At 39.5% G+C, this 21393-nt stretch overlaps 1 protein-coding gene across 3 annotated transcripts in view; it reads right to left on the reverse strand.

Annotated features, from left to right (window-relative positions):
* LOC140935518 (diacylglycerol kinase zeta-like) overlaps positions 1-21393 on the reverse strand; it is a 38475-nt gene that overhangs the window by 8290 nt on the left and 8792 nt on the right. For 2 of the 3 annotated variants that reach the window (XM_073385072.1, XM_073385074.1), the window contains 27 exons: positions 20378-20434; positions 19601-19666; positions 18305-18337; positions 17595-17633; positions 17302-17418; positions 16718-16786; positions 14907-14924; positions 14543-14614; positions 13867-13955; positions 13379-13439; positions 13102-13215; positions 12817-12887; positions 11928-11997; positions 11544-11622; positions 10842-10897; positions 10635-10697; positions 10439-10512; positions 9652-9697; positions 9471-9536; positions 9126-9222; positions 8383-8456; positions 7482-7513; positions 6124-6224; positions 4902-4996; positions 3881-3917; positions 3464-3504; positions 3289-3362 (listed from right to left, as the gene is read on the reverse strand). In XM_073385072.1, coding sequence (XP_073241173.1) covers positions 3289-3362; positions 3464-3504; positions 3881-3917; positions 4902-4996; positions 6124-6224; positions 7482-7513; positions 8383-8456; positions 9126-9222; positions 9471-9536; positions 9652-9697; positions 10439-10512; positions 10635-10697; positions 10842-10897; positions 11544-11622; positions 11928-11997; positions 12817-12887; positions 13102-13215; positions 13379-13439; positions 13867-13955; positions 14543-14614; positions 14907-14924; positions 16718-16786; positions 17302-17418; positions 17595-17633; positions 18305-18337; positions 19601-19666; positions 20378-20434 — 1811 coding nt within the window. The remainder of the gene's footprint in view (positions 1-3288; positions 3363-3463; positions 3505-3880; positions 3918-4901; positions 4997-6123; positions 6225-7481; positions 7514-8382; positions 8457-9125; positions 9223-9470; positions 9537-9651; positions 9698-10438; positions 10513-10634; positions 10698-10841; positions 10898-11543; positions 11623-11927; positions 11998-12816; positions 12888-13101; positions 13216-13378; positions 13440-13866; positions 13956-14542; positions 14615-14906; positions 14925-16717; positions 16787-17301; positions 17419-17594; positions 17634-18304; positions 18338-19600; positions 19667-20377; positions 20435-21393) is intronic. The other variant, XM_073385073.1, reaches the window with a different exon arrangement.

Raw genomic sequence — 21393 nt, forward strand, 5'->3', positions numbered from 1 at the left:
CATTGTTTCTCGCCATTAGCCCCAGCCTCCCAGGTCTCTCCACTACGGCTGGATCAATTTCAGACAGAGCTGCAGCATCATCCTGACCGGGCAGCAGTGGCCTATGTGTTGTCCGGATTACGTGAGGGTTTTCGCATTGGCTTTGAGTCGTCCATGATCAATCTTAAGTCCGCTTCTTCGAACATGCGTTCCTCCTTCGAGCACCCATTTGTGATCGACTCCTACTTGCAGACCGAAGTTTCCTCTGGCAGGGTGGCTGGCCCCTTTTCAGCCCCTCCTTTTCCTTCTCTACATATCAGCCGATTTGGGGTCATTCCCAAGAACAATCAACCAGGCAAATGGCGTCTCATCCTTGACCTCTCCTCTCCTGTTGGGCACAGCGTGAACGATGGCATTCCCAAGCCTCCCTTCACAGTGCAGTATGTTTCAGTCGATGCAGTTATTGAGGGCATCATGGCGCGGGGTGGCGGAACACTAATGGCTAAGTTTGATGTGGCCAGTGCATACCGGAATGTGGCTATCCATCCCGACGATCGCCCCTTGCTGGGGATGCAATGGCGTGGGAAGTACTTTGTCGATCTGGTTCTCCCGTTTGGGTTGCGTTCAGCGCCATTTATTTTCACTTCTATTGCGGACCAGGTTGAATGGATCTTGGTTCATAATTATGGTGTGGACTTCCTACGCCACTACCTGGATGACTTTTTTATCCTTGGTCCACCGTCATCCCCACTCTGCCACTTCTATTTACTTACCTGTGTTCGCCTTTGCGAGAGGCTTGGCCTCCCCCTTCATCCTGACAAGGTAGAGGGACCAACAACTTGCTTAACTATCCTCGGGATTGAACTCGACTCCGATAGGCTTCAGGCTCGCCTGCCCACTGAGAAAAGAGACCGGATTGTTACCTTACTTGAAGAGTGGTCCACCAAGCGTTTTTGTAAGAGGCGGGAGTTGGAATCCTTGATTGGCCACCTCCATCATGCCTGCAAGGTTGCCCCACAAGGGAGGACTTTTCTTCGTCGGATGATTGACTTGCTTTGAGCCTTCCGCCTGGACGATCACCCCATCAGGCTAAACCAAGAATTCCGTCGGGACCTTACCTGGTGGCGGGAGCTTTTTCAAACCTGGGATGGCCTCAGTTTCTTTTGCATGCCCACGTGGGCGCCCGTCCCGGACTTCCAAGTCTCGTCGGATGCTGCAGGCTCGCTGGGCTATGGGGCTATTTTTAACATCAAGTGGTTTTGCGGCACTTGGTCTATGCAGCAACGGTCGTTATCGATCGCGTACAAGGAGCTCTTCCCCATCGTTGTAGCCGCTGCCTTATGGGGTTCTCAGTGGGTCTCTCGGCGGGTCGAGTTCCTGTGCGACAATGAGTCTGTGGTGGCTGTACTTAAGTCTGGCACTTCACGGGACCACCACTTGATGGGGTTGCTGCGTCATCTATCCTTGCTGGCTATACGCCACTCATTTATGTTTACTGCGTCGTCAGTTCGCGGCTTGGCCAATCCAGTAGCTGACTCCCTCTCACGCTTTCAATTTCAGCGTTTTCGTCGCCTGGCACCTCAAGCCGACCTGACTCCTTGTGTGATTCCCGAGTCACTGCTGGCTGCACTCCAGACGTGTTGACCCAGAGGTGTCAGTTTCTGCTCTCCCAGGGACTCGCGCCCTCCACTCGGCGTGTTTATCTCTCTGCTCAACGTCGCTATATTGACTTTTGCCGCCGGGATGGTCGCCTTAACAGCGATGGCTCCTTCGCTCCTGCCGATGAGGAGACTCTCATGCGCTTTGCTTCACTCTTGGCCGACACCTTGACCCACGCCTCTATAAAAGTATACCTGTCAGCAGTACGTTCCCTACACATTGACCATGGCTTGTCGGACCCTTTCGTCAACTGCCTTCGCTTGCAGCGTTTGCTCAGGGGAATTAAGCGGGTTCAAGGTCCAGTATCACCCCGGCGCCTGCCTATCACCCTGGATCATCTGCGGGCGATTCAACATCGTCTGGACTTCTCCACGAGAGACCATGTGATGCTGTGGGCGGCATGCTGTTTGGGTTTCTTCGGTTTCTTACGAGCTGGGGAGTTCACGGTGAATTCCGCTTTTCAGCCTAGTATCCATATGACTGTTGCTGACCTGCAAGCTGATTCCCTGGTGAATCCTACCTGTTTTAAAGTTCATATCAAGTGCTCTAAGACTGATCCGTTTCGCATGGGCTGTGATATATATGTGGGGCGTGGTGAGGGCCCGGTGTGTCCCATCCGTGCCTTGGGCAACTTCTTGGCTCTGCGTGGCTCTTCTGAGGGTCCTCTCTTTACTTTTAGTGACGGTCGCCCTCTTACTCGGCAACAGTTGTCATCTACAGTTCAGTCTATCTTGCACTCAGCTGGCTATACTGGCTCCTATTCAGGCCATAGCTTCCGTATTGGGGCAGCAACTACAGCTGCTGCTCGGGGAGTTCCGGATCATCTGATCAAGACCCTAGGCCGGTGGTCTAGTGATGCCTACCAGATTTATATTCGCACTCCAGTTAGCTCCATCGTCCACGTATCCAGACAGCTGGCTACATAGCAGGTATCTCTACTACCTTTGGGGCTGCCGTGGGGGTGGGTGCCTCAGGTTTGGGCCCTCGGGGCCTGGGGCTCTGCAGCCCCGAGCCCCCTTGCTCCGGGTTTCCTACCCGGAGGTCCCTTCGGCTTGGCGCGGGGGGGCTCGTGGCTGGGTTGCGGGTTTGTAGGCCTGTGGGTGTTCTTCTGCCTTGGGGTGTATTGCGGTTGCAGCCCCCTGGCCCATGGGCACCCAACCTCCACTCGCGACGCAGGCGTTAATTGCTTATAATTTGATGATCGGATACTCTGAATAGAATAGCGAAATTACTCTAGAAACTGCTTTTGAACGAAAGAAAATGAAACCCGGGTTAAAACTGAACCTCGGGTTAGCGCTAATCGGCCTTCGAACAACTGGGTCCAGCTGGAGATTAGAATTTCGGGCTCCTCTTGTCATCCGTAATAAAATATAAAAAAATAGATAAAAAATCAAAGCAGTTAACAGAGAAAGGCAGTACAGTTGGGAGCAAAAATACCCGGCAAAATGTCATAAGATAATACCTAAGTATCATAAAATATTTTTGATGTAACAAATAAGTGCTCCTTTAACAAGGGATAATGCTTGCAACTAAGCTTTATGACAAGAAAAAAGAAACGGAAGATATTTGAAAAAAAAATGTATTAATGCATGTTAAATACGTCACTTTCATACTCTGGCTTTTGTAATGCGAGTCGAGGGAGTTTCTTACTTTAACGAATCATCCTTTAAGTCGACAATAAATATTCCATCCTCTAGAATATCCACTACATTGTAGATTTTCTCCTGAAGAAAACAATAAAGAAATGAAGAGGTTAAAGAAAAATGAAGTCAAAAGTCAGAGTGTTGAAAGAAACGAAGGTAACGATACAGAAAACGTTTGGTACCTGGGCTACATCGACACGATAAACTCTGTCAGGATATGTAGCTTCAGAGAAAAAAAGAAAAAAATCAGGTTCACCACATAATCCACCAAACTGCATCTACTGGTCGATAAAGTTATGTCTTTTTAAGTGACAAATATGAAACTGAAAAGCATTAACTAAATACCAGCATCAAAAGGGTGCGCAATGTCACCAAAAGTATACAAATCACAGGAAATGAGGAAATACATAGACTTGAGGCAAAGATATGCAAGGTTGTAGCAGAGGAACGAGTAAACTTTCCATTGCATTAGAAGAGATTTGTTTTCAGGCCAAACAGAATATAAACATTTTTGTTCCAAGACACAATGGTAAACTAGTGTACACAGCTTCCTGTGCGACAATCCACGAAAATCAACAAACAACGTAAGTAATACTCACTGTCTAAAAAGCACCACTCATCTGACAAAGGGGATTTCTAAGTGGATGTAAAAACAAAACAACAGTTACCTCAAGGCTCGCAGCCGCGTTAAAGCAGATGTCTTTGGCACCTCTTGTCCAGAAAGAATACAGAGTTTACTGGCAAGTCAGTGGAATCACAGTTTGTTCACAGCCCTCTGTTTTCCATAAAGGTGATGTTACACGAGACGGTTCGCAACGAAGATTTTTAGCGCAACACAGCGTTGCAACATTGTTGCGACATTGTTTCGAGTAGTTACAACATTGTTCCAACATTGCAACGCTGTGTTGCGCTAAAAATCGTCGTTGCGAATCGTCCCGTGTAACATCACCTTAAGATCGTTGAGATCAATCGCTTACTGAAACGTGCGGCCGTCTTGGTTTCAGGAGTATCAATCTTTCTAACAACCCGGGCGTCGGGTGGGGAAGAAGCGCCTCTCTCCCGGGCCCCCACCACTATAAACCCCGACGCACGCCCTCTCGGTACATATGAAATCAAGACGACCTCCCATTACAGAAAGCACTTGATCTCGACGATCTTGGCAAAATAAAGGACTTTCAGTAGTGTGGTAGGATTGTCACACAGTAGAAAATCATCCATGCAAAGACAATTAAAAGTAGCTGGGACTTTGAAAGACTCGTTATATTCCCCTCTTTTTTTCTTGCGATGGTCGAGAAAAATCTAATATGGCGAAAGAATACTTCTGCAGTAACTCCAAGGCGTCTTCAATTTGGAGGAATGTTGCATCGCCATCAATACGAGAACGAAATGGAACACTGACAAACACTGATATATTCGACTATCGTCACAAATGTTGACCCCGTTGACGAATGCTTTTACTTCATAGGTTCACCAATTCTTGGTACGGTCATCGTAACAGCGCGTGGTGCCAAATACTGTGGCCCCACAACAGTTCTTCCCCCACGAGAGATAGACCACCAAGGCAGGGACTACGTGCCCTAATATACCTCCCCCCGACAGTACCAACGAACTTAAGCGTACCTCCTCCTCTTCATCCTCTTTAAACCGCTCGATCCAAGCCCTCATCTGCTCCAAGTCACTGTCGGGTTCTATTGTTGTCGTTGCCATGAGTCTGGCTACAAAAAAATGAAAACAGAGCATTTTAATTTGCTCAAAAAATGAATGGTACAGTACTACACCCTCAATGACAAAAAAGTGCTATCGACTTTACTACCGAAGTATTAATAAGTTGCAGCTTGTTGTGGAACATTGCAGCACAGTAGGTTGCAGAAGAGCTGCTGTTTGCCATGGCACTACTCGGCAATTAGACTCCCTTCGACTGTATGATGTTTAATGCGGGTAGCAAGCATTACCCCTTTGTCTACCAGAAAAGTTGCAAGTGAGAAACGAAACACAACTGTTTAGCCTCGTTACCCTCATTCCCAGCGTACAGCTTACAATCAGGCTCAGGCTACCTACTAACATAAATCAAGTGATACATTCGCACCGAGTGAAGACAGGCCCTGAGCGCGTGGGATGACTTCATATCAAAATCGTAATGTTCATATTAGTAGTATAGTAAGGATGTTTAAATCCACTGTTTCCTAAACATCTGCTAATGAGATTGCCCCGCATTCAATTCAATAGATACAGTCAAGTCCTCTCAATGGACACCTCTATGAGACCGTCATCTCCTTGAATTGGACACCTGGCGTAGGCCCTGCCGTACCTCAGTCACTTTTTTGACGGGGACAAGACACTTAAGTGCCGGTCCCCACAGTGTTGGGTCATACTTGATGTAAAAACTTGTGAAGTTTTTCTTTGTTTTCTAGCTATTATTTTCCTTGGCTCTATTGAGTTGACTTCTCACTGGCTTCTTGTATTAATTGTTCTACGTCACTCGTGAGGTACACGGGTTTTCACACCCGAGTATGAGCCGCAGTGTTCGTCCGTAAACTCAACAGCGCACGATGCCAAACACCTGAATACAATATATCATAAACCTCTTTCATACTAGCGGCTTATTAATATATTCTTTTATACAAACGCAAAGGATGGAAATTAATTATATGTATGATAATCAGCCTTTCTGACCTTCTTTGAAAGTAAGAATTCTTTTGTATTTTGCACATGCCAACGAGGTCAGAAAGGCTTATTATCATACTAATAATAGAATACATTAATAGGCCGTCATTATGAAAGAGGTCTATTCATACAGAAATTGCGAATACTCCCAGAAAACAGATGATTCACGCATCCTCACCTGTCTCTCGCATCTCTGATAATTCATAACAGTGTCTTTCGTATTCCTTAAATCCTACACTGTAGATCTGTATCTTGACTGGCTCAGGACATGCAACAGGCCTGGAAAAATTGAAAATAACGAATAACAGTTTAACTCGATGAATTCATCAGCGCCAACATAAAACACGCATGACAAATAAATTATGATTCAGTACACGAGATTCGTCGAGATTCTAAAGGCAGACTAAAGTGGATAAAGCGACCCATTTCCGGTTACTGCTGGAAACCCTGTATACATTGCTAAACATCTAACAATGTATTAGAGTGGTTTTCGTTTGAGTGTCGTAAAACCAAAACCAAAGTAATTACTCTGGCCAATCACATAGGACACAGACAATACATTGAACCAATCAAAACTCGAAGTAATTACATGTGGCTGACGCAAAGCGCGGGAAAATCGTGCGAGCGCGTCACAATTGGCTTTGGTTTTACTTCTGATTGGATGAAAAGGTGGCGCGAATCTTTTAAGCCAATCGCATCGTGTAGAAAGTGCAAAACCAATTACTTTTCGACACTCAAATGAAAACCGCTCTATCATTTAAATAAAAGCGGACATCACAAAAAAGGTTTTTTGCACTTAGGGCGCTTTCCATTTGTCGGTTATTCTTTCCTGCTACGCTTACGCCAAATAGATATATCCTTCATGTAATAGTAATAGACTGTTTATCGTATACCTTGTATACCCTGTATACACAGGGTATAAAGGGTATACATGGGTATACAGGGTATACAAAGTATACTGGGTATACATGGGCATACAGGGTATATAAGGTATACTGGGTATACAGGGTATACATGGGTATACAGGGTATACAGGGTATACATGAGTATGGACATTCTATTACTATTATATGAAACAGTAGGTCTATTTGGCGTAAGCGTAACATGAAAGAATAACCCATTTGTCTGAGCTGAGCAGCCAGGCTATTTCCGTCGTAACGAGAATTTCGCTTTCAATCAAAACTATCCAGCCAGATCACGCAAATCCTAAATAGTATGCACGAAGAGATGGTTTTTCAGCTAAAACTCTTCATAAAAGCCTATTTTATTGTCAAAATGACTGGTAAAGCCACTTGAGTCCGCGATACAGTCAGGTGACGCTGGTCAGCAAATACCCTTTTTGACATCTGTCAATTGACCATATTATGGATGTCCACGAGGACGTCCGCTATCAAGTTCAACACAGATTGTATATACCTTGGTCCGGCTTGCTAGTTCTGATAAATGCAAAGCGCCCTTAGTCTCGCACTGAAAACGAGGGTTTTTGGACCTCCGAAACGGCCTAATCCCTACGGCAAATAATTTTAGTACTCTTACCCCATGCTTGAGTTGGTTCCTATCGTTCTTGTCTAATGAATAAAGAAAATACTGTTACTGCAAGATTGGTTAATAAAGTCACATACCTCGACGCTACCAAATTTGCATTACTAGGTGTCTTTACCCCTATGGAGATAATATGCCCGAAAATTTGGGCAAACCCACTGCCAAGAATGCAAAAAGGTCACATGCGGTTGACGTGCGTCGATCAAAACGGCCCTTTCGTAAGCTCAACTCAAAATTTGACAGCGTCAGGCCGTGTTCAAACGAGTCCGGATTAGTTTGCAAACACACAAACATCTGCGTCCACACGAGAACAATCGTCAGCGGATTGTTTCGTAAGCAGGCCCACAATGAAAAAGCTGGGAAAAAACCTTTTCTTGTGCGAAAAACATTAAACGCAAGAGTCTGCATAGGAATACAAACTTAGACGCACTCGTACGAGGATAGGTTCACTGCTTCAGCCAAGCATAGTACCTATAATTATTGACTTAGGTACGTTGAGCATGATCTTGCAGGTGAACGTAGTCCTGACTGTTGTTGACAGTGACTGACGTTTCGACAACCTGTGCCATAGTCATCTTCAGATTCAAAATGAGTTGTATCACGTCAGTTGATGGTATTAAAGGTTATTGACCTGATTGTTCAGTTAAGTCGCGATGTTATTGGTAGTCTGTCAGTTAAGCCATGATGTTATTGGCTATGAAGACTCGTAATGTCATTGGTGCGTTTTGAACCGTCTGTTGACAGAGTTAAACAGTAATTTATTGTTAGTTAAAGTTGTCGGTTGTCCAGCCATTCTCTCGTAACTAGTTTTGCTTGCGTCCGTAGCCAAGCCAGGTATCTGTTCATTCATACAAAGTTGACCTATAGTTGAATCTGAACAGAGAGGCTTACTGACCTTTACTTTTTGTATCATGTTCGCCTGGTTTCTTCGAGAAATCCGTATTATGCACGGAGTCATTCTGCAAGGTTCTGAAACAAGTAAAAAAACAAGATAAATTTTCACAAAAGAGAGAGACACTTTGCATTTGGTGATGAGTTGTCTCAAATTAGTATTCTAAGGAAAATTTTAAACTCATCCCCACCCCCCGCCCCAAAGATATACATAACAAACGTACGTTGAGAAAACGGGGATTTTTTTCTTGTCCAAAGTTTTAGCCTGTGGATGTATCGCTTATATTAATGAAAGTAACTGAGCTGCACTTTTTATGGTAGTGTTATTTAGTGTATCATCTTATTAGAGCGGTTTTCACTTGACTGTCGTAAAACCAAAACCAAAGTAAATACACTAGCCAACCAAAGGGCGTAGTAAAACCAAAACCAAAACCAAAACCAATCCCAATTTCGACAGTCAAGTGAAAACCGCTCTACAACAAAACGCTATCTTCACTTTTTCAAGAATTTAATTAAACCTCTAGTAAACATAAAAGAAGGAAGAACTAAACGATTATAGCAGAATAAATTCTAAGTTGCTCTAAGATCTTACTTTGTATACTGTAAAAAAACATCCATAAGGAAATGACAAGCAACTAACACAATACCATTAGTACAGGCAGCTGCGTTAATAGCCCCCTCGAACAACTATATTACTTTCAATCTTTCACATTCCCAGATTTCGCTTAAATGGATATGCATGCGTACCTCCATCCACTTGCATGGGTAGGGCCTTGCGAGTGACGAGAACAGCCTCTTTACACTGTGCTATTCTCTCACCGTGTCCTCCTACACGTGTTGTAGCCTGCAAACAACAACACGACAGTCAAAAACGCACGACAAACAACTACGTTCTAACTCTTTGCCTTATTAATCAAAATACTATCAACAAAGTGATATTGCTGTAACCAAGTTACGACACAATTCCTATACATAATTAGCCTTTAATACCCGTGCAATATTTCCCATATGAAGGCAGACAGGCCCGCTTGCCAGATCTGGGTTGCTCTAACCGAGTTCCCAGCAGGCGGGCAAGTAATATAGTTTACCTACCAGACTACCGGTGTTGAGACCTATCACCTCCAGAAGACCATCATCAAACCTTTGAGGCTGAAAATCCTGAAACCAAATTGCAACCAAAAGTCAATAATACTAATCTCACTTACAAGATTTAATTCAATTGGTTTTCTTTTTACTTGGGTCACAGTCCATAGGTTAGTGGATACAAACTTACACTTTCTCTCCCAGGATGGCCCCATGGAGACGTTCCAGCACTATACCTAGAAAAACGAATAATAAAAAATAAAGCCAAACTATACTGGTAAGGCCGGGTTCAGACGCCGATCTTTTTTCATGAGCCGAACCTAATTCGAATTAAAGCCGACCCAAATTATTTACACCGGCTGAACTGATTCAGACATCGATCTTAATTCCAGTCGAACTAAAGTCAAAAGGATAAAAATGCTATTTCGGTCAAACTGCTTGCAAAATACGTTATAATAATTTATACATTAGGTAAGGCACATGACGAGTTTGTCGTCTGAATCAAAACCGTTCCAAAGTCGCTCCAAAGGCAAAATTCCCGGCCTGGCTAGGGGGGAAGAACGGCTGAGCTGTTCCAACTAGGGCATTTCCGAGTTTAAAAAAAGGCTCACTTTCAAAATGAGGCCAAGTACACAACCTTTCTTGTGAAAATGAGCTATATTTGGATGAGAATGAAAAATCATTTCCATATCAAAGGCTGAGCACTTAACCTCACTTTGATATACAGGCCTGGGGGAACTCGGAAATGGCCCATTGAAATAGGCGTTCCTAACTGATTCCGACGTCGAACTTTTCATGAACCTAATTCAATGTATTAGGTTCGGCTCACGAAAAGTTCGGCGACTGAACCGGGCCCAAGAGTATCAGACGGCTGGAAAAGTTATGATCATACCATCAAGAACCTTAGTTCCTGCTTCGCAATGATAGGAAGAGCCGACATTGAAGAAAAAGCAATCATAATAAACAAAGGTACTTACGAAGGTATATTAACAAATAAAAGACATAAAGGCTTGGCTTCTTGAAGTTTTTCGGTAAGATCAACTCCATCACACTGAAAGACAAGATGAAGACACCTAACGAATTTGCTTTTGGCTGCCATATAAAGCACTGGTGATGGAATGACGCAAGTACATGGACAGAAAGGCACTAAGAACAGAAAGGAAGGACCAATACCTGTAGAGTAGTGTATTTGAAAAAATTATGGGCCTTTCGTTGTAGGAAGGTGGCACTGCCAGCCTAAAACAAAAAAACTCAGTCTTCAGAGCGCGCACAATGCTTTTAAACATGACTAAAATATTGGGCTTGTTTTGAAAATGAACTTTCTTCACCTACCACACAGACATAACTAAGAAAACATGTATGGCAACAAGCAACACTCACCTTCCCATAAAAGACAAAATTTTTAAATCTATTTTTGAATTTTTCTGGATTAGCCTCTGGAAAAAGAAAAATAACGAAAAAAGGGTCATTAAAAATTTCAAGACAGCAAGTCAAATCACATGTTGCAAGCAAATGAAAACAGATACAAATCGACACTCAGTAAGACAAACGATTTTAGCAAGAACCAGAAAGGAAGTCCTCCAAACTGTTCTCGGCTTGCACCCACCAGAGGCGTGAACTGTAAAAATAACCTTTTGCATTTATTCTCACTAGGAAATTCCTTAGCTAGAAAGTTTTGCGCCAATGATCAATCAGAATGACAAGAAGCATCTGCTATCCTTTAGCTTGTTGAATTTGTTTAATACTTGCTGCCAAAACAAACACGCAAAGGAACTTCTGATTTCATTGGAAATGTGACATATGAGGCAGATCTTTAGGCTTCTCACCTATTTTGGCAATTTTAAATGCTCTGACTCAACTTTTATTGCGCAATCACGCGGTGTAACTTTAATTCTGCATACTTCACTTGAAGGATTAGTTAATGCTTATGCTGATCGACAATAATTTCACTGGCTTAATCTTAATTTTACCTTGCCTTGTATTCCTTATTACAATCTACATTAAAGATAATGAAAAACAAACTAGCTAAAAGGCTCAAATAAAATATAAAAACACTTAATTTAAACATATTGCAATACTCACCTCTTGATTCATGGAATTCTAAACAAACTTCAGCATCAAATCCTAAGCTGAAATAGTTGTTCATTACATTCAATGGAAGCTGCAAATCACAAAGACATAGAATGATCAAGAAAATAATTGTGATAACACTGCTTGCTCATTAGAAAACTGTAGATCAATAGCAAATGAATACTTTTCTCAATGCAGCTATGGTGGCTCTAAAATTTCAAGTGTGCTGATGAAAATCCTCTTAATGTGACCAAATGAAGCCTCTCCCATATAGTACCATATGTTTTCTAATAGTGACTATTATTTTTGCTACATTGTAAATGATCTCCCTTCCCATGGCCGGATTTTCTAGTCCTCTATTATTACTCTGCACTGAATCACCAATCATGTTTGTACCTTGTCTGCCACTGCTTCGTCACTGGGGTCAATTTCACCTGCTTCGTTTGCCATTGCTTCAAGATTCCATCTGGAAAAGTCAGTCATCTTAATTAATTATAGCCTTTATTCAACTGCATGAGAAATTACTGCAATTTAATTGCCTTAGAACAGTGGCATTTCAGCTTAATTTGAAATACCTACACACGAAAGTTACTGTTTCCATGCTAACCAAAACCACGAGACAAGGTGGCCAGGCAAGTTCAAAAACAATGGCGGAAAGACTTCTAGATTTTCAAGAGGAAGAGATTCAAGAACTCAATACACAAATTCAGAAAACCAAAACACTAAGAAAAGTGCATCAACCTAATGGCTCATGAAATTACCTACACGTATACTTTTTCAGTATGGTACTCTGCAGCGAGTAGAACTAAAAAAATTGACTTTTTCAAACTTTTGGGACCAGTGCGAGTAGGTACATCTGACTAAATAAAAGTCTATCAGCAGTGGCTGAAGATTGGTTTACATGTACAAAATAAGCATAACATAAATGTTCTTATATAATAACAAAGATTATACAAGTAAGAACGTATTGAAACAAATGGCAATGACTGTACTTATACTCCAGTTCACAGGTAGAGTGAAAAGCAATATTATTATGCAAACACAAGAACAAGCGAGGGGCATGGAAAAGGCAAGTTTTCATATTCTCATCCTTCACTTTTGCTTACTTCATCAAATGAAAGAAATTCTTGTACTGATCCAGAAACATTCGCTTGCTGGGCTTTATTGGATTAAAATACTATACTTTGATCATTTTATTACAGATTCAAGGCTGAAATACATGTAAATGCCTGAATTTTCAAACAAAACGGTTAGTGGTCAGGGTCTAATTAAAATCAGACCATACCTGTCTAGTTGTACAACACTTCCTTGATCAATGTGCGTGAGAATTCTAGACAATGGTTCATCAGTATAACCCTACAACAAAACATAATTTTATAGCAAGTCAGCTTTTCGCTATAGCTATTACTGTACTATCATCTTCCAGTAGAACCCTGCCGTAAGACCACACTCTTATTATGTCCATCTGTTCTGGCCGGGATAAACACTACAGTCTTCTTCTTGATATACTCACTCCTCCACAACTGTCACATAACACAACTACTCAATGAAGCCCAGTCAGCATACTCACCCCTCCCCAGTTGAGCACTCTTGACAAGTCATTTCCTGTTCCCAGTGGAAGCACTGCAATTGGGGGTGGGGGTGTGATTTTTTGCTTGTCGAGTTCAGACAAAACCCAGCCAACCTGGACAAGACACACAAAAGGCAACATAAGTTACACTTCAAAATTTGCAAGTGCGCCACCTACAAAATACTTCTCTATTAATCTTTAAGTGCAGGAACTTTAATAACTCATTATTTATGAGTCATCAAGGTGGACCACACAAAAGGTTTAAAAAGTAACTCACAGTGCCATCTCCTCCACAAGCCAGTATTCTAAGATTTGGAACCTTTCTGTACAATTCAAGTCTGCAACGAAAAGAACAACATATTTGAAAGATGCAGACTGGAAATGTAAACATGAACAGAATTTGAGAATTTTTTTAAAAAACCAGCTGGTCAGTTCCCCACCTGCTTATTGCATATGACTGACAATGTAATCTAAGTTTCAACTCTGAATCAGAATCTTAACCCTTTAAGCTCCAAGATCCACATACAAATTCTCCAGACTGATCTCCATACATTTCTTTGAAGAATAGTTGGGAGAATTTGGTTTAAGATCAAAGCGTTCTCCCTTTGGTAATTAATTTAGTAATTCTCATAAACTTTACTCTTGATGATCTGCTAATGTTGTTATTAGAAAATTGATGTCAGTCACAACTGGCCCACAATTCAAGTCATAATAAGTGAAATAAATGAAATAAAGAAAAAATAATGAGATTTGATGAATACTTACCCCATTTTGGGACCTCCTCCCCCCTTGGATAGATCAAAAACTTGTCTGGGGTTCAGCAGCCACTGGAACTTGTGCATGATTTTTGCACCCTGTGGTAAGAAATAATAATTTATTAAATTCCCACACATGTAATAAAAGCTGTGTAGTATGTGATGACAATGGCTAAACCTCCCCATAATCTGTGCCGATTTTATTAGAAATAATACAATATCTATTTTTACTGTAATTTTCAAGCCAGAGAATTTATCATAAGAGTGACAAATCACAGTGCTATAACTTGAACTAGGAATGAAAAAAATAAACTTAACAATAGGACCAAAGTGGGGCCCAATTCCGTCTGTAATCATAGAAGTGATTAACAAAATTACATAACAGCATAGGGGAGTCCGATTTTTGTTAAACACCATGATTACAAACTGAATTGGACAAAACAAAGTTCTGTTACCAATTCAAACACAGGATGTTCCGTTTTTTGCTAGAAGTGAAAATAAAAAACCTATTCAAGTGCGCACATTTGATGGCATGTACTTGAGTACTGTCCAATTACTAAGGCATGACTTGTACTGTCCTATTACACTGTCCTATTAGTATGGAAATCAGAACGGTTGAAAGCCAATTCGATTTGACAATTTTGTTATAGTTATGATTAGAAGGAATATTAAAGATGACAGCCAACCTGATTTCCACCACTCCTTGGGTTTATGAACACAAGTAGAGGCTTGCGTTGAGCAGATCCAGAAGGCTTGATCTAGTTAAGTAAACATGGGATTAAACTTTTGTGGGTCCTTAATTACGCATTTTTCATGATCGTCAAAAATTCCCGAAATTAAAGACCCGTGAATATAAATCCTCACATCCTCTAATTTTCATATTTGTTTGCTGCAAATAAAAAAGTTGTCAAAATAAAACCCCGCAAAATACTGTCTTGCAAAAATCATGAAATTATGTGCAGTGTACCAACAGAGTACTCAAAACGCATGGTTAACGAAACAAGGCAGCCGATTTCTGTTTTTAGAAAATGAAAGTAAGCCATAACTTACCACAAACGGTTTTTTTTCCTGAAGAAAAAAGAAGCAACGAGGTTATTATTATTCTTTTATCAAATGTGTAAGAAATAAGAAGTAAAGGCTGTTATGAAGTAAAGATTTAACTAATTATAGATTAATGGTAAATTTAAATAATTTAAATGTTGATTAAGGAGTTCAAAACAAAAATGTGATGATGACCTTAAACAGTGGAACTCAGCTATAATGAAGTGCCACGGTACCGAAAAAACTGTTCATTATAGTGGGGTCTTTGTTATCAAATTATCTGGTTAACAGCAAAAATATTTGTTACAGTGGGGTAATTTAATAAATAATAATTACCAAAAATTCAATACTGCAAGACAGGAAGATGTGTCAGCATGCTGAAGCATAAATTGAACACTACAATAGTACAGACGTACACGTATTTCTCAAAACCAGAATAAAGCAAGCTGTAATTTCTACTCAAATATGTTGTTTCTAATGACTCTGCAAGCAACTGGAACAACTATATGCTACAGCGGGGTCAATTGTGGGTTGGGAGCGTCAAAATCTAATTGTTATGGCAGGGTTCGTTTCCACATATTTTACTGTAATTCTGCCAGGCTTTCAGAAGCTTTTAGTTTTCAAGAGGTCTTCGTTATAGCAGGGTTCCACTGTATAAAGTACTTTTTAACTCTGGGCAAAAAAAGAGAATAAAAAGCACACTAAATTGTTGCTTCTTTTAAACAGTAAAAGAGCTGCTCAAAGTGTCAAAAATAAGTAAAAAATCTTAAGTTTGAACTGTCTTATTCATAGGTGTTATAAGCTTCCTTGAATCACTTGCAACAACTTAGACTGAGTTCAACATAAGTTTTATCACAGCAGCGATTAGTACTAAATATCAATTTAGAAGATTTCTGTTCAAAACCACTCCTAGGACTTATTTCAGACAAGGCTCTTAGGAAATATGGACAATACTAATAATTAATATGCCAATAAATTGGGATTGCACATAAAATACGGGAAAATTGTTTTTCAACTAACAAGAAGATTAAAAAAATAATTATTTTATTCACACACGAAGAAGACAAAGCTTGCTTTTCAATTATGGAGAAGTTAAAGAAATAACATGACAATTGCAAATTCTGTTAGTGTTTCAAATTAACAAAGGGTCTGGTGTTATAACGCAGGCAATACAATGCATTTAAACTGAAAATTAAGATTACAGTTTATTTCTTTTATGGTTACAGTTGCTCGGCAGTCTCTTTAACACATAGCATTTTTAATAACAATGGCAAAAAGTGTTAAATTTTTAATTAGCAAAATCATCACAAGATCTTATTAATGGTTTTTAGATTAAATTTCTTTAAAACCTCACATTACAGCAAGGATTGTTGCAGTTATGGTACCAGTCAAGATCAAGCAAGATGAAGTCATCGCTGTCACTCTCACTACTGCTCTGTTTCTGTTATAAGCGTTCACCATCAACAAAACATAACAAAAATTGACTCAAACAAACTTGAAGAAATGAATAGCAAAGAGATAGTGTTAGCATCAACAGAAATTGCCAGGATTAAACATGACAAAAAAATGGTTTAAGGAATAACTGTTATTTTTATAAGAAGCTTAGTTGAATTTATCTGAAAAATAACAATTATCTAGACATTAAAATAATATTGTACGTAGCGGTACTGTGACTGACCGAAGTAATATGAACTGATTAATGCATCAGTGAATATCAAAAGTTCAGACATCATCATACGGTAATGTTGCTGTGATCAGTGGCAAAGTGATGATTGTGAGGCAAACAACAAACGGCCCTCACTAATTATAAGAACACAAACCTTTGTAGATTTTCTCTTAACAGATCTCTTTTTATTAAAGCTGCCTCTCTTCATAGAAGAACCTCTTACCTTAAACATAAAAAAAATAGCACATAAACTCAAGATGGATAACGCAGAAGATTTCACTGTTTTTTCGAAATATGTGATACTCAAAAGTGCATGATGGGAATCGTGTAGCAAAAAAAATGCAGTCAAAGCAATGTATCAAAGGAAATAAGACAACTGGTAACTTGAATTGCACATTTGTTTTGTACCATTATAAGATACTACAAAAAGAAACATACAACTAAAACTTGAAAGTGAGGCATTTGTATACAATATAAGTTACAGGTCAAATTTGATTTCAGGTTGATTTTCATTTAACCTGTTGTAGGTTGATTCTCAATTTCCTTACTTTCCTGGCCCTAATTCACGGATAATTAGGGCTAGGAGGTAAAGGAAACTGAGAATCAACCTAGGTTTAAAAAATTCAAACTGAAATCAGGTTTGACCTGTAACATATACATGTTCACGCGCAAATTTGGGGGGTGGGAATGGGGGGTGAACAGTTCATTAGACAGACAAATGATAGAAAAATGACTTACTCTTTTAGGGGGGAGTTTGACAACCCATGATGGAGGAACTATAAGATTGGCATGAGCTCCCAAATCACACATTTCATCTATCTTCTGCATCTTGAAACACTCTACTCTGTTGTGGTACTGAAAAGAAATCAGCTTGTCATTCAGTTTAATGTACAAGTATGTTACATTACGCTGGGTCAAGGTTCTAAAAATAACTCCATGCTTGAGAAAAGACCAGTTATCATACAGAAACTCAGCACTACGTTAATTTTTTTTGGATAACACTAAAAAAATTTAATTACAATGTCACTTACTGCAGCTTTGCACCAAGAACAACTGATTGCGATGATATCCTGTTTGAAAAAAGATAATCATTTGCTACAATACAAATGGTACATAAAACAGTTTGAGTGGAGTATCAAAGGCTGCTTTCATACAAGATTTTTACAGAGGATACCCAACAGTGAAAATAAATAAACAGGAATTATCCCCACATATCAAATTTGTATGAATGCTTGTTCAACATCAAGTGTAGGAAAATTTGTCCAATCTTTGTTTATTCAAATCGCTTTTACTTGAGCAAGACGACCTTCCTGGACGTATGGAGGGGGAAGCTATTGCACAGACAACTAAACAGGACAACTACACAATACTTTGAAAACTACAGTCAAACCTCCAGTAACAGCCATCTCTCTGTACATTATTTGTGATTGGATAATTACATGTACCATTATGGGATGCACAAACTTAGCACAATAAACAAGTTGTACTCCCTGAAAAAATTGTCATATGACACCCCAACCTCCCCATAACGGCCACTTTTTTCCGTCCCCAAGGTGGCCATTGTGGAGAGGTTCGACTATAAAATGTTTATTGTCAACACGCAAATAGTCACTTTTTAACAACTAAAAAAACCTACATGAATCCCAGACACTGTTTTCATCACAATCTTGTCAAGAAAATGACTTCTATTCTTAACAAACCACCAGGAACTAAAAATTCACATACAAGTAAAATGATTTACCTTGGATTGAAAGGACAGCTTATGTTGAAAAGACTGTTGCCACAGAAAGAAAACAAAAGTAAATTTATCAAGATTAAAGAACAGAAGATTAACCAATAATTATATGTTTAAAGAAATGCTTGTACAATGACTGTAAAGAAAGCATTCTGCATCATTATCATTGAGTACGCACCCTTTGTAATGCCTGGAAATTTATCAGTCTATAGTAGGAACAAGTATAGATCATAGAATATTTTACATGAGAAATAAAAACTCAGGGTTTTCATTAAGAATTCTAGTAGCAGGAGAAAGATACAACATTTCAGGAGGATATTTTTAAAGCCGCTCCACGTCAGAATAAAAAACCGTCCTAAGCTACTGAACATTTGTGCATTTTGAGAAAAATTCAACATTCCAAGAAAACCTCCACTGCTCACTTGATACACTACCACCACTTTTGAACAGTACTGTAACTGATTTACAGTACCATAAATGACCTAATAAATGACTGGCGCATCTATTTGAATTTAAGGGTCCAAGCGAGGGTGTTTAATAGATAGGAGGCATCTAACAGAGAGAGGCATATATTCTCTTAATTGTAACAAGCTCAACAATCCTAATATGCTTCAGCAAAAATATCAAGAGACTTTTTTAAAAAGCGGAATATCCACTCCATCCATTGATACGTCTGGACATGTTTCTACAATCGGCAACAAAATAAGTTGAGACCTTTTGCCCTAAAGGGGCTTTTTGACGTTTTCCTGACTTCAAAAGAGGAAAATATAGCTTTTCCTCTCCCATCCCCTCCACGCAATGTTGTGCCGCTGTTGGAGCTACCTTTAGAAAAAAAAAACACCCCAACTTTGAATGGAGGGGACAGGGGAGGGGTATGGATTCTTACGCTCTCTGAAGTTACCCTATTTGAGTATGTCTCAACAATTTTGTCACTGACGAGACCCATATCACTCTTTCAAATCCCAACATCAATGTCAGAATCCTCGCTCAGGGTTACTGTGTTGTGATCGTTAGTCTATCCTTACTATAAAATTGACATTGAACAAGATTAAATATGCAAAGCCTTGTTAATTAACCAAGATACTGAATAAATAGAATGATTTTGCTCCTTTTAGCTACTTTCTAACATTTTGCACTTAAATTTTCACAAGGGGCATCTATTAGACAGGAGGCATTTATTAGAGAGGGGTGTCTAATACAATTTTAAAAGCATAGAGTGGGCGTTTATTAAATGGAAGTGGACCTCTATTTGGTCATTTATCATTATTTATGGTAACTAACAAGTTCTCAGGTTGAAAATACCTTGCCACAATGATGACATTTGCCTTCCTGTTTCCGCCTATGAACCCAGTGATGCCGCACGTTACTCTAAAAAGGTATACAGTGTAGGAGCTTTACCAATCAAATTGAGAAATTAGTGTTCTACATTTACTGATGATGCCTGGAGTAAAAACAGCTTTTAATAATGCCAAGGATTAAGACAAAACTGCTTATAGTACATGTATCCATTAAAATAAACTAACCAGTTATAAAAATATTTATCACAGCAGTGCAAGGAGAGCTAGAGGTGGGATGAACAACACAGCGCAAAGGAAAACTCTACGCACCACTGAATCAAATGATTGATGTAGCGAGCTACTGGGCATGCACATGCCAAAAGACCGCTGACCTCTGGCACTTAAGACGCTCTTAGTTGTGAACTCCTTTAAATTGCATTTAAATGCATTTATTACACTTCCTTATGCACTATGAAACTTAACCTTAACAAAGAAATTACTTGTAAATGACAAAATCACAGCTTCTTGTCCAAACACTGTACTTCCCAAGCATCATATCAAACTTTGCAAACAACAAGCTACAACTTCAATCCGTTTTAATATATTTAAAGTTTGTCCACCCATGCTTACTTTTGTATCAGCTGACTGTTTTTAATACCCTCTTTTAACGTTTTGAGTAATTATTTCAATTTGGTTGTAGTTCCTACTAATAGAATTTTGGTTGAATCTGTGACACAGCTCCTAAACTTATGGTGGAAATGCTGTACAGTATATTAACACAACAAGTTCATCAAGTTTTTACCTCATGAGTACCCTTGGGGTGAATTTCCCGAAATGTTGGTTTGCATTTGAAATTTATCTGAAATGGAAAAACACAAAAAACACACCATTCAGAACAAAAACGTCTTGTAAAGAGCTCAATAATATTTATACCTATAGAGTCTTAAAGTTTGACGTCATAAAAAATTTACTTTGTGAAACTATAGGATTTTTGGGGGTATTATGAAAGAACAATATCCAAAAGGCCTATGTATATTAGCATTTCAGGGCAAACTGTCTTTGAGATATTAGCCCAGTTATTCTCTGATGACTCCATACAAATCTGTCTAAATTTGACTCAGTTCATAACATCAGGAACCACATCAAATTTAGAAGGATTTGCATGGAGTCATCAGAGCAAAACAGGTCTGGTATCTCTGAGACAGTTTGCCCCACAATGCTAGTTTTTGGCAAGTAGGCCTTTCAGATGTTGTTCTTTCAAAATATCCAAACAAATCCCATAATTTCAAAATTTTAATTTTTATGACGTCGTCACTTTAGAACTCTATGCAAAATGTACCGACAAGTCATACACATCCCTATCATTTTATTTCAGGTTATTCTTGACAACAAAGATTGAACCGAGGTGTACAAGCTAGTAACAACTGCAAAAAAGTCTTGTGCAGATCCTAAAATTTGTACCAAATTGTCCAAAACCATTTTCAAAACATTATTAATAATAATATTGATTTTTTTTTGACAGTTTTTCATGAGCATCGATCAACTCCTCTGACAGGTAATACAGGAAGACGGATCAGTAGCTAGATAGTAGATAGGGAAGTTAAAGAGGAAACAAGACTGATGTTAAACAATTTTTTTCATTCAGTAAAATGTCCAGTCAAGATGAGGACCAGTTTATTGCAAAATAAATTATTTTGCTTACAGGATAACTGAAGAAATCTCATGTCTTGGCAAGTAAAATCCTGTATTGCAATGTCACTCAAAATCAACAAGAAACTTAAAAGGAGATATCAAACACCAGATAACTCAGAAAAAAAT

Source organism: Porites lutea, chromosome 4 (assembly GCF_958299795.1).
Source record: "Porites lutea chromosome 4, jaPorLute2.1, whole genome shotgun sequence".
Taxonomy (NCBI): domain Eukaryota; kingdom Metazoa; phylum Cnidaria; class Anthozoa; order Scleractinia; family Poritidae; genus Porites; species Porites lutea.